The 18430-nt window shown below is 36.8% G+C and overlaps 1 protein-coding gene and 1 long non-coding RNA gene across 5 annotated transcripts in view; one reads left to right on the forward strand and one right to left on the reverse strand.

The window, feature by feature from the left end:
* The window catches only part of TTC29 (tetratricopeptide repeat domain 29), a 136165-nt gene extending 123258 nt beyond the window's left edge, over positions 1–12907 (reverse strand). For all 4 annotated transcript variants that reach the window (XM_061354189.1, XM_061354185.1, XM_061354186.1 and 1 more), the window contains exons 1-3: positions 12791–12907; positions 9797–9893; positions 6269–6352 (exon numbers count right to left, since the gene is read on the reverse strand). In XM_061354189.1, coding sequence (XP_061210173.1) covers positions 6269–6352; positions 9797–9882 — 170 coding nt within the window. In that variant the 5' untranslated portion in view covers positions 9883–9893; positions 12791–12907. The remainder of the gene's footprint in view (positions 1–6268; positions 6353–9796; positions 9894–12790) is intronic.
* A 610-nt stretch (positions 12908–13517) lies between these two features.
* Positions 13518–18430, forward strand: part of LOC133212546 (uncharacterized) — a 72790-nt gene continuing 67877 nt past the window's right edge. The window contains exon 1 of the long non-coding RNA XR_009725518.1: positions 13518–13616. This is a non-coding gene — a long non-coding RNA (uncharacterized LOC133212546). The remainder of the gene's footprint in view (positions 13617–18430) is intronic.

Below are 18430 nucleotides of genomic sequence, written 5' to 3' on the forward strand. Positions count from 1 at the left end.
TCTTTTTGAAAGTTGTTTAATAAGCATTGAACCCTGGTCATGGCAAGCAAGATTGTTAGGAATAATTCAGACAGAAAAAAATACATATTTAAATAATATTGTGAAAGAAATTTAAAATTTATCATCTAGCTCAATAAGTGACTTGTGCCATCTCCCTTTCCACAATCAGCAGGGAGTTTGGGATGGAGTGCCTTAATCTAAAAAGTCTTTTACTATGAAAAGATACATTTCTTTTGTTGTGATTTACCCTTTTCCATAGTTTCTAGTATTTAAGAGTGAAGAAATATCCTCATAAAATGTGGAGTTGACACAACATTCCACCAGTTCTCAGAGTAATGTGAAAAGTCATAAGGTGCTCACAGATCATATCCAAAGATTGACATCCGCAAGAACCATAAAATCATGCTGGGCATGAACATGAAAGAGAAAGAACACTTTACTCCTTTCTCCTTTTGCTGCTATGCTCTTCTTTAGCTACCCTGAGCCTCTCTCTCTCCCTCTGCCTTCATAGTGTTATCTACAAAAGAAAAGGTAGCTTATCTACAAAAGAAAAGGTAGCAGCTCAAACCACTAGAACCAAATACTGTGCAATTAGGGACTGCAATGCAAGGTAGAAGCAGAATCTGCATTTACACATTATCTGTGTCTAAAATTGCCTTATGCAAGGTTTCTAGTAACAGCAGCTGCCACTCTTCCTTCCTTGCCTTAATCCGATACCAACAAGTTGTTTTTTTCCTAACTCTTACTCTTGGCAGTGCCCCTCCCATGTCCCTGAAGTGCCACATAACACCACCTCACCCCATAACACAGAAATGGTCTTACCCACTTCACAACACAGAATTCTTAAGCCTAAATTACACATGTTCAAATTGGGAAGCCCCAGTAAAGATTTAAGGTTGTGAAAAACCCTCTAACCAGAGCAATGTGATATACCGCCGAAGAAGGAACCTCACCCATAACAATATGATAAGCTGTCCAAATCTATTTGTTGAGTAAAAGATTTCATAGGTCATCTATGAAGTCACCTTACTAATTTATTTGGTGGAAGTGACAGCTACTAGAAAGCCTGGATTAATCAAAACCCCAAGAAGGTATTTGTGTTCAGCTTCCTTAATAAATTGGTCCATCAATGTAAAAGATAGAATAAGGACAAATAGAAAAGCAAAAAAATCTAAAATTGAGTACCAAATGATTTAAATAACTTACAAAGAGAGGACAAGATAAGAAGAAGCCCAGCCTAGTAGAGTTTACTAGTCTGACTGAATCCAGGACACATGGCTACAATGAAAATAAGGAACAGAACACCCTTCAAGCTAGTCCTCCTCTTCTCCATCAGCCCACAAATCCCATCCTTCTCCTGCAATGGACTCTCCAAATCATTCTGGCCTCTAATCAGGTGAGGAGGTTTCTTCCTGTAGTCTTGGAGGACAGATGGGGTTGAATATTCAAAGCCAAATTGGTAGTAGAAGTAAGGATGTAGGAAAGAAATCTTTTATTTCCACAAATTTATCTTGAGTACTCACAATTACTCACTCATTTATTTCCAGCATCTTTTTTCCTTAACTGTACGTAGCTTATACTGACACTGAAAACAGCAGAAACTTGGAGGGGGGAAGGGGGTGGGGAAGGAAGTAATGAATTTGTCCCTTTTCATTCTCTCTTTGAGGAATGGAAAAATAACCTTCTAGCAGATGGCACAAACAGAAGTTGTAAAATAGATGCCAGGTCACTTCTGTTCTGGACTTGCCAGCTTCTTGTAGAAATGCCACTGCAGGAAGTAGTGAACACAGCTGTAAGACTTCTACCTGGTCCTTTTTACAAGTTTCAAAATTGAGTAGTTCTCCAGTGTAGGATTTAATGGTATATTTATATGTTTACACTTGAGCTGGTCACCTTAAGTTCTCTATGTAAGCTATGGAACAGGTGCTTCAAAAGTATAATCCACCCTGTTCTAAAGCAGTTTTGTAAATCTTAAAAGATTGGGTTTAACTAATCAAAGTACTTATTCTTAATTATTTAAATTGATTATATGTGGCGATTAACCTAGTCCTCTGTATCAGCTAAATTCAGATTAAAATCCCTTTGCTCTATCTGAAGAGAAGGACAAAAATTTACGGAAGCAAAGGGTTGCTACTATATTAAACCATTTGCTCCTAGAGCAAAAATATTATATTCCAGTTGTCGCTATACAATCTGCAAACCAGTTTAATGGTTGATCTTCCCAGTATTAGCTCAGATACCTGGCAATTGCTCTGGGAGATAGAGCCCACCTGAGGGTGAAAGCGTTTGCCATTTTGTGTTCCAGGTGATCTTGAAAAGGACTAGCTTTCTGGTGAATTCTAAGCAGAGCAACCTACTATGTCTCAAAACCCATCTGATTGAATGCATGTAAAATAATCTCATCTCCTTCCTAAAAAAGTCATATCAGAGCCTGTCTTTACTGACACAAATTTATCAAGGCAATAACACACTGACCCACCACTCAGAAGACACAAAATACAAACACAAATTTTCTGCATGTCTAGGTCAAGCCATGTCTAGGTCTCTGGAAAATAATTCAGACATCATCTGATTACCAAGGGTCTTGACTGAAGATACTAGAACTGCATCATCCAATCACAGAAATACATCTAGGAGCATCATGAATGGGTGTGGGGTTTTTTTGTTTGTTTGGGTTTTTTTTTGGTTTTTTTTTTTTTGTTTTTGTTAATATTCAGAAGAGGTGTTCCTTTCATCAAAAAAAGATTTTAAAATCTCTTTTTCTAGTCTTTAACTCTGTTTTGATTATATGGTCATATCTGGACAATTTTCATTGATTTGAAGATTAAAGAACTGTTACTTGGTTTTTCTGGCAACCCAGTTTTGAGGCATTAATGATTTGGTGAGTCAAGGCCAGGAACAGAAAGTATCGTGGAAGGCTCACTGGAGGCCGGTGGAGTCAGCCAACCTCGTCATAAGCTTACAAAAGCCTAATGCTGTAGCAGGAAAGCAGTCACATGCTGCATTTATGGAACCTTTACTTTTTTCCATTTCCAGCTACTTTCACTGCATTCATTTCTTATTTCAAGTTAAACTTTTAGAGAAGGAAAGAAAACAAAGTCAATGAAAAAAAACGAAAGCAATAACCTGTTTCAATAGGATTAAAGTACTATCTTTCTTAAGAACTGTTTTTTCTTCCTCTTATATCACCCTGGGACAAAAATTATGACAAAGAAGAGAAATGAAAAAAATCTCCAATTTTTTTCACAGAAAAATGAGGTTATAACATAAGCACACTCAACAAAATTTTTCTCATTTGCTGAAGTCGGGAATAAAGTACAATACTGGATAATAGAGGGATAATGGCAACCCTTTTTTCCTTCAGCTCTGAAGAAACTAACATAATTTTAAAGAATATTGTGAAGGACAAAATTTTAGGGAACAGTTTTAATTTAAATATTGTTACTTTTTTCTATAAATATGCTACTAGCCATACATGCCTTTATTTAGGAGGTAATAAATCTGCCTAACATGTACAACTCCTCCTCCCCCCCCAAAACAAACAAACAAAAAGTGCTTAATATTAAGGAAGGGTGTGGCTACAAGAATTTCTCTTAAAAGAGAAATGACTGACAACCTCCATATTAAACAAAGATACAGATATAAAGATAAAAGTGCAATAATGCGCTTTTGGAATGGAAACTATTTAAAGAAATAGATAGCATATTATAAGCCATTTCTCCCTTTTTTTTCAGAAAAACTTCTGTTGTCTGCCAAGGCACAGAAAGGATAACATCGATTTCAGTAAGATCATTTACAGATATGGCATTGCCTTAGTATATAAACTGATTTAAAATTACAGTTGGTCATTTAGGTTTTTTTATAAAGATATTATCCTAGTACTAATTTAATTGTGTAGCTGCTAGTTTGTTACCATTTGTTTGTTCTCAAATGATTGTATCAAGTTTATGGAAGAGCACTAGTAAATGACTCGCTATAGAAGTTTTGTAACTGCTGAGCTACTATCAAAAGCTAAAATTCTGAGAATAATTAAATGCAAAGAGCATGAACATAGTCTTTTAAATGATGTACTCAAAAAAACTCCATAGAAATAAACTAGAATACATGTATCAGTTTAATCTTGCAAGAGGCTTTGATAACTTTTAAAAACAGCATAGTACAAACCAGTAAGGAAACACCCAACTTTGTGTAGGTATTGAAGAAAAAATGATAAAATTCTCATTTCATTGTGGATTTCCTTGCTGGTTTCTTTTTCCACAACCTTCAGACTAAGAGTTTGGGTATAAAAAGTAAAATTGTATAGGAAGGGGTTTTGGGTGTGGGTTTTTGTTGTTGTTGTTGGCTTGTTTTTTTGTTTTTGTTTTTGTTTTTTTTTTTAATAGCAGTAAAAGGCTGACATGATCAAATCAGATCTGTAAACTTAACTTTGAAGCCCCAAGGCCTTACTAAAACAGCAGTGACTTCCTGTGTAATCACAGAGAATGCTTCTGTCCCTACCACAGAGTGTGTACTGTGGAAATCCACTGGGGCTAAAGACTGAAACAGGTCACTGGGTAGGCCAGTTGCTCTACAACAATTGTTGTAGAGTAGTGACTACAGCAGCACTGCATAGCTGGCATGGAACTAGGGTGACAATAAATGAATGTACTTATTTCTGTGCTTGCTGCCTGGGGTTTGATATACCTCCCCTCACAGAGCAACTACACTATCCATAATTCAGAGGACAGGACCTCTTGTCAACACAGCATTTGCTCAAGAAAGATCTGTTCCTTATTTTGGTCCAGCTCATGCAGAACGTGACTGAGTCACAGACCAATTTTAGTTTCCTTCTCTTTAAGCAGGGAATATTTAAACCAGCTATGACACCTAGCACAATTAGTACGACAGCATGATCAAAGTTAACTGTCCCACATCAACTGCATGTACTCACAGAGCAGTAACATGGGACTTCCCTAACTCACTTTCCTGTCACTGTCAGGCTGCTCTCTCCCACAGACCATGACCATGATAACAGTCTCTCATACAGAAACGAAGGAATAAATTGAACTTTGCAAACCCTGGAATGGCATATTGAGAGCGTCCTGACCAATCCTACCACTGAACTTTGGTTCAGTGAATCTTTAGTCCTTCATTTTTGAACCTAGGCAAAACTCAAATAAAAGAAGTGGGGTATGAGTTTGTTTTAAATAGATTGCTTTCCTAGAGCATTAGACCAGACACATTACAGTCTTTGTACTGACAGTCAGAACACTTACTAGCTTTATCATGTTACCATTGTAAAAATAAGGCAAATTGGACATGTGTTACAGGAAAGAGGCGTCTGCTGGCTGAGTCTTATCTGTATGGTTTTAGGACACTGCTAAAGTCATTAACCCTCAACTCAAATTTGGTAGATGTTAGTTTGAAAGTTTTTAGGGAAGGTTTGCTGGTCCATTTTTCAGCTAGGAAGGAGAAAAGAAGCATGCTTTGCAAGCAACTACTGGTCGAATTCCTGTCTGACTGATAAAATGTTTTTATGCTGCAAGGGTGATCTTGCAATATTAATTGTTAAGGTGCCTAGAGGCCTTGTATATGCATCTTTTTATTATTTAAATATTGAAGTAAATAAATCATCTCACTTAAGCAACCAGCAATTCAGATTTCTTGGAATTTTTTCATTAATTTTGATGGTGCTGAACCCCAGATCTGTTAAAAGACTCCAGAAGACTAAGTCAGTTGTAGTCTCTTGTAACTTCTAAATGTAAATACCTCAGCTCTAAGAAATCAAAAATTATCTAGATTTCTTTCTTTTATTGGGTTTTAAAATAACTAATGGTGTATTAAATGCTTCACTACAGAAGTCAGCACTTGGGCTTGGCTAAATAGTAATTCAAAATTACAAGAATGTGTATTTCGGTATACAAAGCTTCCACCCCAGAGGAGATATTTCACAGAGGCTCAGGGGAAAAAAAGCAAGGGGGGGGGGGGGGGGAGAAACACAATTTCAAATATAATTACTGACACAATCTTAACAATAATGTTACAAATGTGATATAATGCTTTGTTAAATATACAAATTGCTAAAACTGAGGAGTTAAATGCTTTGATATATTTAAGATGAGGAGAAATGAACCATCATTATTTAATATCAACTTCAATTTTAAATGCCAAGTTCCACTAAAAAGGGTAGGGCCTGGGGAACTTTAAATTTAAATGATTATGATGAGTAGAAACAAAGGAAACAATAAACTTAGGTATGTTAAAATGCCTTAAAAAAAAGCCAACTTACGCAGCAGCTTCTTGTTTTGACAGCCCTTTGATATTCTTCGCCAAATAATCATCTATGCCATCTTTGTCTTTGATCAAATGAATCCTAAATTTAAATGAAAAAAATTAAAAGAAACACTGTGAGTTGCTAACATAGACTTCTGCAGCATGTATAATATATTAGCATTGCCAAGCAGAGCTAAATACTGAAATACTGAGAAAGTAATATATCAGACATTCTATAAACACATGCAAATATCTTGTTAATTTTTTCGGTCTATAGGTATTTTAAATCTTGATTTCTAGAAGAAAACAGGGGTGGTATTAGCTTTCTAGGACCCAGTTACCTCATATTTCTGTCTTAACTAGAAGAAATTGTGTATTAGCTAAATCAGTAATAATTGATTAAGCCGTCCATATTTAAACTGTTTTCTAAAGAAGGACCATTACATTTTTGCATTACCAGTATGGCCAAAATGGTCCAATCAATTTTGTATTTATTTTTGAAATTAAAAAAAAAACACCTCTGCAAAAAAATGTCCCAAACCCAACTCAAAATGTTTTCCTCAGTGCAATGCAGACCTTTAACACTGTTCTCAGCTTTCCGCACTTCAAGCAGCATATTTCAAAAGGTGGTCCACTAACAGGGTAATACAAAGGGCATCAAAATAAACAGCAAATTTCAGGACGCATGGATTGAATTTTAAACTTTGAACTGTACATCATTTCACCTTTCACTTGAGCCATCATCTCTTTGCATCCGCACTCTGATGCACAAGAGATGCCTAGAATTTTAAAGGATGATACATACTTACTGACCATAAAGTGTACTTGAATAGATTCTGATATCTTGACTTTGGAGGATATTAGATTTATAAAAGTAATGTGAATTTATTTTTATTCTTCTTTAAAAGAGCATGAAGATTGTCTGGTTAATCACTCAAAGATAAAAGAAATTCAACATCAGTGTTCCACATAAATCTACTACTTTCCTCTTTCTCTCTATGTATTACACTGCTGTCTTTCATGACAGTGATAACACTAGATTATTTTCATAATGTTAGCTAATATAAGCGTCATTCTTCTTATTGCTCTGAGAATACCAAAGACACTTCATGAAGTTAATTTAAATGAAAACAAAATAGCTAAGCAATGTAGAGATATTTTGACATGTCTGTATTTAAAACAATGCAATAGTAAAAACTTCTGGCACAAATAGCACATTTAAATTTGTTTCAGAACTTATTGCTACTGCTGCACCAAACAGAGGCTTATGCTTTCAAGCTGCAGATAACACAAGCCATATGAGCTGCTGCTGACCATGAAAAAAGTACACCTTATGTATATTGCCATAAAAATTCAGTTATAACCAATACCAATATTTAATCCATATCAAAATTTTCACACCAAAACAGTCACAATTCAGGAAGATACATTAGGATAATGAAGGTGAGGCAATTAACTGCATATTTTAATCTGATGTAAAATATATTTCAAGATCCAGTAGGTTTACATGAGGTAATACAAAAATTGAAAAATAATATCTCTGGATAATTAAATATGAAGTGTTCAGTAGGCAACACAATAAACACTCAGTGACCTTCGTACTTTAAGACTGCAAAAATGAGCTTTGTGCACTTAGAGAACACACTTAGAGAACACATGGGTGGGGTGTGCAAACAGACTGAAACAGTCAACTACAACAAACAAATTCCTAGGCATCACTATCAGCTTGCTGCAATTTAATCTACACTGCAGTTAAAAATCATCCCTAACTGGAACAAAGGAAAGCTTGATGCCTTTTCTTAATTTTCTCAAGGGTCTTTTAAGAAAAGGCAATCAGGGGGAAAGCCCCTAGAATCAGATACAATTTAAAATGTCACCTGCCTTATAGTCAAGGTATAAATTTCTGAGCTCTGTTTGCTAACACCCTCTAACTTAAAGAGAACTACAGCCAAGGGGGGTGGGGAAACCAAAAGCAAGAAATTGCAAAACAATTACTGTTTACATAAGTTCTGCAATAACCTTTTTTAAAGTTAGTAAAACCAATAAATTCTTATCTCATTCTGGCTCTTATTATCAAATATGTTAATGTAGTAATAACACAGAAAAGATAGGCAGATGATACACAGGAAAAAATTTTGTCAACTCGAATAACCATTATTTAAAATGGTTTGTAATATGAAATGAGAATTTAAACCAATAAATTTAATTCATGTGAGGAATTGGACTGCGACTTGAAATGGATGTTGATTGTTAATAAAGAAATGAGGTGAGGATGGCACTGGCTAAAGAAGCATTGTTTCTTTCCCTCCATAAGTTGCCACTTGCTATTTCCAAACTGGCTTAACCTTATTTCCCCAATGTTTCCTGGATGACTCACAGTATTTCATAAACAGTTTATAAAAAAGTCTGCTTCACCTGTAAATTGGCTTCTATTTAATTTTAAATAACTCATTTATTAAAGAAAAATATATTTAATCCAATGGACACCTACTCCAGAGTTACCATTTTACACCATGCTTTCCTATCACTACTTCTGTTACCAATTTACACAACAAAAAAATAACTACTGGGGTTTTTTCCTAGAAATAAACTTCATGATTAATACACCTGGCTTTTTATTCAAAGAACAGAACAAAGTTCCATAAAGGACCAAACTGATTCTCACAAAGCTTTCTATCCTCACTGCCTATTCTGTTAACTTGAACTCAAGTTTTCTCAAAATTTCCTATCAAAGAATATGGCAATATGAGCCCCCCGCCCTGAGAGACTGGGCCCAAGGCTTCCACGTTACTAGATCCTCTCTGCTTTCAGATATGGACATGCATCTGCTGAACTCTGAAATGTTGCAGACTTTTCAGCCAAAGGCTAAAGTGATTGAGGGGGCATGGGGGGTTGGGAGGGGGTGTTAGGGAAATGAGGAGGAAAAATAAATTAGTCACAATTATTTCTGAAATGAAGGCAGTTCCAGGAAAAAGACCATACTAGGACAGAGAGTAGCTGAGACCAACAAGTGCTAAGAGAGACAAAAATATATGAATGCAAGTAACTAAAATGAAAATGAGTGAAATGGAACAGGGAGCCTTGTAGGCTTTTGCAAGAAGATGGCCTAGCACTGTTGTTAACTCAGGTATTAAGTACAGGATAATGTTTTTCGAGCTAGTTTTATTCATCATATTTTGAGAGATGCAAAACTATTTTGTGGCTGAGTAAAAAACAAAAAAGAACAAAAAACTAACAAAACCAAAATCTTGTCTTTTCATCCAAATAAGTATATTTTCAATGACCTACATTCATAACAATGCTAAACAGAGCTAACTTCCTGCAGCTGTTGAAGGGGTTTTGACAAATTAGGGTATCTACCTTACACAGAACACATTTCCTATTTAGGTTTCCCCCCTCTTTTAATTATGAAAATTTCCTAAAAGAGAAATTCTTTGCCTCTGATTTTTGCAGTTTTAAACGTTGCAAGAAACCCAAGCAGAATTTGTCACCTTAGCTGGCTGAAGCTATTTGCCATAAATTCTGAAAGAAAAGAGGTGCATACCTTGCAGGGTCTAACGAGGGGCCAAGAGTCTGCTTTATGAACCTGGGATGCTCCCCTGGGCTTTGCAGGATCGCTTGAGGCAACATATTTGCTTTAACTAAAACAAACAAACAAAACACACCTTACTTGAAACAATGTCTTCACAATGATAAAGTTTCTTATCCTTTGTGTACTGCTCCTCAATCAACTTCCTTTTTTTTCCCAGTGCATTACGTGTACAACTGGACTCAGGTTCCACACAAATCTTTTCAGGCCTCAGCATTACTTCAGTAGGACATAATGTGAACGAATGGTCATGATCTTTCTTTCAATGGGTTTCTCTTTTTCCCTGGAGTGCTTTTGATTTGCACAGGAACAACTAATTCAGGAACCTTACTTGCACATGATTCCCTGTTCTTCCTCAAGCTGTCTACATCCAAGTATTAGTAATATTTTAAGTTAATACATAAGGTGGAGAAATGATTGAACATACAGTGTGCAATGCGACAACAGGCACTGTATTAACATTCAAAATAATACATAATCATAATAATAACAATCCTTTGAATAGAAAATTTAAGTAAAGCTATTCTTACAACACAGGGTTTTATTTAAAACAAAAGCTGAAAGCCCCACAGTTATGTAGAATCGTCTAGCTTGTCATTTTGAAGTACATAAATGCTAATAGGACTTTTTTTTGTCATATAGAGCTACTGTGTTTTTTCCCCAAGTATTCAGTCTACACTTCCTACCATTAAAGTTTCAGCTGCCAGTTCCTTCATTTTGCATGTCTGTGATCTGAGGACGTTAGCAGCAGGAGCACCCTTACTTTTAAATTTGGTTTAATGTAGGTATTGCATGCCCTGCTGGTAGGCCTCAAGGCAGAAACTTTTAATGGGAATGGGAAAACAGAATATAATAGAAGGGGGGAAGAATTTAACCATTTGCTGCATTTAGTGAAAGGAAATTTATTTTACAGGGAATAAATGTTAGATATGAACCAACTTGATTCTGAATGCTCAGCATCAGACTAGCAGATATTTTACGTATTAGCCTTTCTGGGATCAAAAGGCATTCCAGTGATGCAATATTTTGCTGCAGTTTTAGTGAAATAATTTTTTAATTGCGTTATTTAGAATGGAATAATGTAGACAATTAGAGACTGAAAAGATGATAGGATATATTTCCCCTAAGTCATTCTTTTAGGGCTTAGTACTAATGCTAACATCTGTTACAGAAAGAAAAAATATTATTTATAAATAAACTAACCTACAGTTAACGGCAGCATTTTACAGAAGTGTGTGATGGAAAAACAAAATCAATAGAATAAAAGCATATGGGTAATTCATCACTGTAAAAGATTATACTTTTTACAGAGAATGATGGGTTTCTATTCACAAGCAATATAGAAAGGAAAATCTCTTTTTAGGAAGATGCTGTTCAGTGATGAATAGTAATTAAACTTTGGAACAGCAATATTGAAGCCCAGAGAAGATGCAAAGCTTTCTACAATCCTCTTAGTTTTGAGGTATTACGTGAGAAAAAAGCAAGTAGACAATGTCTTAATGGCAACTGTTGTATTTGGCAAGGCAGAATAGCTGACCATTTCCAGCTGTGGTGCAGAAAAGGAAGGGATAAACTGCTGAAAGTAGTCCCTGGAAAGCCCTGGTGGAGACACTGCAACCATGAAAAGCTATCAATTGGTAGCTGTGTTTTGTGCCACAGGTCACAGGCTCCATGTTGCACCAACACGGGACCTGGCTGGAGCATACAGTAGCTCCTCACTGGCTCACACACTCCTGGTTCCTACCCCACAGACATCAAGTGTACGATAGGACAGTTTAGCACACACAGGTCTCACACTAACAGGAAGCACAGACACAGACATTTCCTGAGTCCAATACTGCCTCACAAGGATTAAAACAATTGCCCTGACTCCTATTTCAAACTCATAGCTTGGGATTGGAAAAAAATAAAATAATTCTGCTTCATACTAATGCCAATTTAATGTTTGTTTTAGAAGTGGGAGGTTGCTTTCACAGTGAAATGCTGGTTTTCCCTCATTTCCAAGGTAACTCTAATCTTTACGTGTAAATTACAATCATGGAGAGACATGAAGCAACACAACCTTCTGAAATGTGTCCTGTTACACTCACATACATTTTGTTGCTGACCATTTAAAGACTGCTGATCCCTTTCCATCTTACTCCTTTAATATAAGGCCCAAGCCACATCTCATTTACTTAATCAAGCACCCACAGACTTCAGCAAAAGACAAGGCAGTGCAGTTTGTTCCTAAAGAAGAGCTGTATTTCATCACATGATGAAGCGAATCTCCCCAGAGGCTGGAATTACTCCAACATGCATTGAGGCTAAAGGTAAAATACCAACTGATCGCAATGGTCTTTCCTGGCACATTTTAGGAAACATGTTTGCTGCCACCTAATTCTTCCCATACATTTTCTGCATAAACACAACTGGAAGCTGAGCATTTCTGAGGGGCAGCAGCCTAGGAAGTAGTCATGACTACATCCAGCTCCTTTTGCAAACCTATTTGCTGCTACCCAGCACCTCATAAAACAAAAGGATGTCAGAGTGTGACAGGACTGACTTACAGCCATGCTTCTTTATTACACTGAAAGTACTGATATGACTGATTAAAGCAAATAATAATTTACTTCTTTCTTTTTTAAATTTACAGCTTTCATGATAGAATTTGGTCCAAGTAGCCAGGATGAGGTCACAGCCCAGACCAGCGCTTGGTTTTGGGGCAGTCGACCCATGTTCTGAACCTCCTCTGGCTTTGTGGCTATCCAGCCCTGGCTGTGGGTGACAGAAGACAGCCTTCCCTTGCTGCTTCCTGTCCCTCAGCAGCCACTAACAGGTACACTTTTTGTTCTCCTCACCTGTTAACCGTCCTCTTACCCTACATACCCTCCATCCTTGGCTCTGGTACGGTCTCAGGCACTTTAAAGAAATAAGAAAGAATTAACCGAACTTTGCAGGGGAACAGACCTCTACCCGTGGTGTTGCGGCTTCAGGATGAGCTCTTCACTGCCGAGCCCTCCAAACCCTTCTCTTAATGGCTTCGTTACTCTCCCGCCGCCGCCTAAGAGGAGACGGCGTGTGAGCCCTTGGGGGGGTGGGGGGGGCGGGGGGCACAGGGAGCCCCCAGTGGCCCCAAACGGCCGCGGCTCCTTTCTCACTCGCCGGCTTCGGCCCCGGTGCCACCACCCGTAGCCGGGACGCTTGCGGCCTCGCCATGGTAACGGGGGTGGGCGGTGCTGAGGACCGGCCTTCCGCCTCGCTGCCTTCCCCGAACCCGCCTCCTTCAGGCCCAGCCACCGCCTCGGTCCGCCCCGGTGAGAGGCACTTCTGCACTTGGTGTCCGTGGGGCGGCTGAACGTTGGGGCTTGAGGAACAAGCCTGGTGACTCCCTTCTGGGTGAGGCCTGCGGGCCAGGTGGGCCGCAAAGTCCGACTTAGACCATGGAAAACGTGGAAGCTGTGAGAAATCAGCACCACTCGAAGTGCTCTGCATTAACAGGTCCTCCAGCTAACAGAGTGGTTGTGTGGCTTCTTGGAGCTCAAATGAAATCCAAATGAGCTTATCTGAATGGGAGCATGTCTCAAAGTTAAGTGAATTTCTGAAGCTGACAAGCAAAGAACCAGTGACAATATCATACCAATGCTTAACGTTTGTGGCCAGTCTCTTAGTTTATAGATGAACACTTGCTATAAGCAGGCTTTTTTTCTTTTGGGACCTCTGATCTTCCTGACATCCTTCAGGACTTTTGTGCAACTGAAAAGAGCAAGTAGAAAAGTCTAGACCTAATTGCTAAGTAAGTGACATAACATGAAAGCTTTTGGTTAATGGAAAAATTTCTGTTGCTTTCTGTTGATGAGATCCTGCTGTTTAATTTATTGTAGCAAAGAAGCTGTTCTTCCAGGGGACAGATCGGCTAAGGAATCTGTGAGATTATAAGAAATGGAAAGAGTGAGAAGGAACCAGTAAGCTTTTTGTAAATGCAAATGAAAATTATAAGAGAAACATAATAGGATGCTGAAGAATACAAAGAGCAGAGGTTTTTCAGTAGCCTATTTTTTGGTGTTGGAAACCTGCAGAAGAGATCATTTTTTTTAGCACAGGTTTGACCTAGTTTTTATTGCTAAAACTGTTTGGAAAACCACAATGTCAAAATCAATTGTTATAATGTATTTTGGAAGGATCAAGTGGACAGAGAGCACTTCAAAAATGGCATTACCTCTCTCTGAGTTGATGGCAGTCAGAAGCAAATGATCTTGAATGTTTATGGGTCAATGTTCTAACAGATAAGTCAGAAACTGACAGAGTACTTAGCTGATATCAAATCACACTAGAGAACAGCACGACCTATGTCTTACCCACCTACAATATATAGGGAAAACACTGTTGTACTGTGATGAATTTCAATCTGAGTGACATATGCTTGGAGGTCTCATGCTGCCTGTGTTAAAATGTACCTGGCATTTCAAAATACTTTAAATGTCAATTTCCTAACTCAAAAAGTGTTGCATCCAACACAGGGGAATTCTATATTAGACCTCATCTTGTCAGATGAAAAGGAATTGATCACAGAACTAAAAATTAGCCATACCTCAGATATAACTCATAATGATTTGATCACATTTGTTATGTGCAAACAGAATTAAGTCCAAACTAATATATATACTTAATGATTTGCAAGGCCTAATTTTATAAAGGTGAATACCATTATAAGGTAAAGCTGTCGGGAGAAAGAATTTGATCTGAAATAGGAGAATGATAATTGGAAACCGTTTAAGAATGTTAGCCCAGATACCCACAAAGACATAATCCCACAACTAGGGAATACATTTGCTGAAAACCCAGGGTAGTTTACAAGGAAAACATGTATGAAACAGAAGAAGGAAATGTGGTATCATACATATACACTGTAAGTAGGAACTGTAGAAAATTACTGTGGGTAGTAAAAGGTTATAAGGGAAATATACATGTGGTCAACAAAGTTAAAATGTGGAAAATGGAATTTTAAGATGATAGAAAATGATCTGAACAGTGAGAAGACCCTATTAAAGAATGATGATGTCAGCTTTAACTATAATTAGTAATAAACTTTGTATGTTAAAACACACACACACACACACACACACACACACACACACTACTTCTGCACATTTGGGAAGATGGCAGCTGAAGTAGTTACGTTATGTGGCATCGATGAGTTGTTTTCTATTCAAATGATAATATGGAAGGACTGTTCAACCTCAGTTACTAAACCAAAACTGGCATTAGAGAGTTTTTGAATGAACATGTCAAGAAGTTGTATACACTAACGATGTTCATATTCAGAATTTCTTGGAACACTAAGACATTCACATAAAGAGGGTACAGCTGGTAGTTTTCCGATACTTTAAAAGAATAAAAGAGTTAATGGTAATTTATCAATGTCACACTCTTCACAAGCAAAATATGGAACAGCCAATATAAAAGTCAGTTAACAAAAAATTTAAATGATGACAGATAATTCTAATTAACTTGTGGTTCTGCTATACACACATACATGCACACACACATATGTGTATATAGTCAGAAAAATAGAGCCTGGCAAACAGACTTTGTTTTCTTAATGAGGCTGCAGGTTTCATTTATAGATGTAATTTAATGAGATTTCAGTAAAACATTTGACTAATTATCACAGGGATTTTGGATGGAGCACTTCAGTAGCACAGTTGTCTCTATCCTGTACATAACTTACAAAGAAAACTTGTAGACTGAAATGATAAACCAGTAGACTTAAAATTACTGGTAGTATTCTGGAATGATCTCTGAAGTACTTCACAAGCAGCCATTTTACACCATGATGTAAACACCATGTTAAGCATGTATAAGTCATTTGACTTGGAAGCAAAGTAAGAATTTTTTTTTTGAATATGTATTCAAAGGATTTTGCACGCCAAACAAAATGTAACTTGGAGAGGACACTCTCTACAAAAGAATCAAAGGCAGTCTACACCTATATATTAATTCAGAGAGGCTTTTTGTGGTTAAGGTTGAAACCAACTCCTACTACAGTGCTGTGTTGCAGCACCAGTATAATTAGTTCAGAAATGTTTGGCCTGCAAGTCCTGAAGGGAAAGGGTGTCTGTCCATGGAAAAAAAAAAAAAAACCACAACAATTCAATTGCTAACACTTTTTGTTCCTGTCACTGGGGTAGGTCTTCCAATTCTGAAAGCAATGATAATGTCTGAAGATGGATAACATTTTATAGCAGATCAACTTCACAAAAACTATGTGAAAATTTAATTTATTTGAGCAAATTTGGTGTTTGGATGTTGGAATATTCAAAAACTGTAATATAAAGAGGCAAAGAGTACAAGATATTGATAATTTTGAGTAGCTGGTACCCTTTTAGTTAATGTGTTGGTGCAGCTTTTATGCTTGTTTGAAAAGGGAATTGGTAATACACTGTTCTTAAATGTGCAATGCCAAATTATATACATACTGTGCATCGGTATACTAGATCACTGTCAAGTTCCATTGCTGGCATTATAGGCTCAGGAATGAGCCAAATATTTGACAGAGAAAACAACTCTCCAAAATCTTTACTTCATGATTCTTGTCATGTTTCATCTTGCCATAGCTTGCAGCTCATAGATGGAAATGTTCCAGAGTAGCATTAGAGAAAAGGTTTAGACACCATAAACTTTTATCACAATTTCCATTTCTCTTTTCTTATGGCAATTCAAACACTGTAATGGGAAACTAAGCAAAATAGGACTGTGTTAACACTAATGTACTGGTGAACTTTTACTTATATAAGTTTTTCCATTCACTCATACTGGATCTGTGCATGTAACTAAAAACTTGCTAAAATAAGTATCAACTCTTCCCAGTTTAGCTTTAAGCAAATAGGTTTAAGGGCTACAATGGGCAAGTTATTTCTCATCCTTGGCCATTACTGTTCTGCATGCCTAGAAATTTGAATTTTGCATTGTTAACAAGAGGGTATAAACATTCATTCATAGGCCTGGAAGATCTAGAGAGACTGCACTTCAATTTTATGTCTACTACAAATGAAAATTGGATTCGTGGTAATCTAACACATCTCAGAAGTGTCTAAATCAGTATTTCTTTGACTTGAGAGACATGTATGGTACAAACGAAGGTGGCATTGTACAAAGATTTTGTTAGCATTTCTCTGAGATCACCTAATAAACTTATTAGTGAATAATGGAGTCACAAGTAATACTGCTTTCCAAAACTCATGCTGTCAAGTCTTTTCTATCATGCCATTGTATGTCTGCATTCTACATGCATTGCAGAGACAACTGTCCCAGCATGCACTCTGTACATTTACTTCTGCTCCCTCATTTTACAATAAACTGAATTTTATCCCTTTAATATCTCCTCCTAGTTCTGTGGTAATGTTTATTTATTTCAAGTGTTAGTACTCAAAGACTTATAGGTATGCATTAGATTTTAATCTCCTGAAACATTTGTAACATTAGCAACTTACTTGGTTTGTCTTCTTTGGAAAGTTGTCTAAAAAGATTTATATAAAAAGTTAATCAAACTACATCACTGACTCAGCTCATCAGTACAACTTTTTCATCACCATAACAATATCTATGTGACATCTAGCTTATCATCATGAATTATGGGGGAAAGGATAAACAACCCATTAAGAAATTAAAGGCCCACAAAGGTGCAGTTTGATAAAGGATAAAAAAACCCCACGGGGTATGTATAATAAGATCTCTCTCCCCTGAAGAGTGATCGTTATCTTTCTTTCATGAGCCTCAAAGACCTGGAGCTTCTCAGTGCCTCGGGCAAGTGAGTTTGAAGGTCTCCTTCATGACTGAGTGGAAAATAGTAATCAGAATGAGGTTAGGACTGTTTATTTTACAGAGAATTTTATTAAAAAAAAAAAGCTTTATCTGTATAACTGATATTAACAACTGATAGAAATAGCGACTATAATCATATGTAGAAAACTTCACTGTGTCTTGTGTATACAGTGTGTCATTGTCTGTTTATTCTGGTATGTGTTGGAACAAGATCTGTTTCTGACTTTACAACCCCAAAAGAACTAAGTTATTCTTAAATAAGTTTTCATTTCCTGGGACAAAGTATACAGCCAATATCCTTACTGTACTGTAATTAATTATGCCTTTTTGTACTAATAGAAGAGAATACTATGAGCGAAGTTCATGATTCTGTATATGGTATGACTTGGGGCTGAATGATAATCTAACTAAATCGAAGGTGCAGTCAAAATTAATGACTTGAGTGATGAAAATAGAATTATCCAGTACAGTTCTCTTCGTTGTCTAATAGATTGTGCTAAAATTAATGAAAAAAAAAATTGAGATAATCAGAAAGAGTGCCAGCAAAAGGTGTTCATGTTAAGTTACACTGAAGGATTATTTTTTTTTCTCAGTAAGTTGAAATTCCGAAGTTTTACACTTGGTCCCTGCAGGTTGTTTATTCTTAATTACTATAAAATCCTTCTTCCATTATTGTTTTCTAGCTCTGGTTACACCCATTGATTGCCTCCCATCTTAAACACTGATACAGATAAGTAAATACATGTTATTTACAAGTAACATTTAATGATGGAGCATAGCCCTGAG

Source organism: Neopsephotus bourkii, unplaced genomic scaffold, assembly GCF_033783945.1.
Source record: "Neopsephotus bourkii isolate Nb327-2 ecotype Australia unplaced genomic scaffold, CSIRO-AGI_Nbou_v1 NB_718, whole genome shotgun sequence".
In the NCBI taxonomy this organism is placed as follows: Eukaryota; Metazoa; Chordata; class Aves; order Psittaciformes; family Psittacidae; genus Neopsephotus; species Neopsephotus bourkii.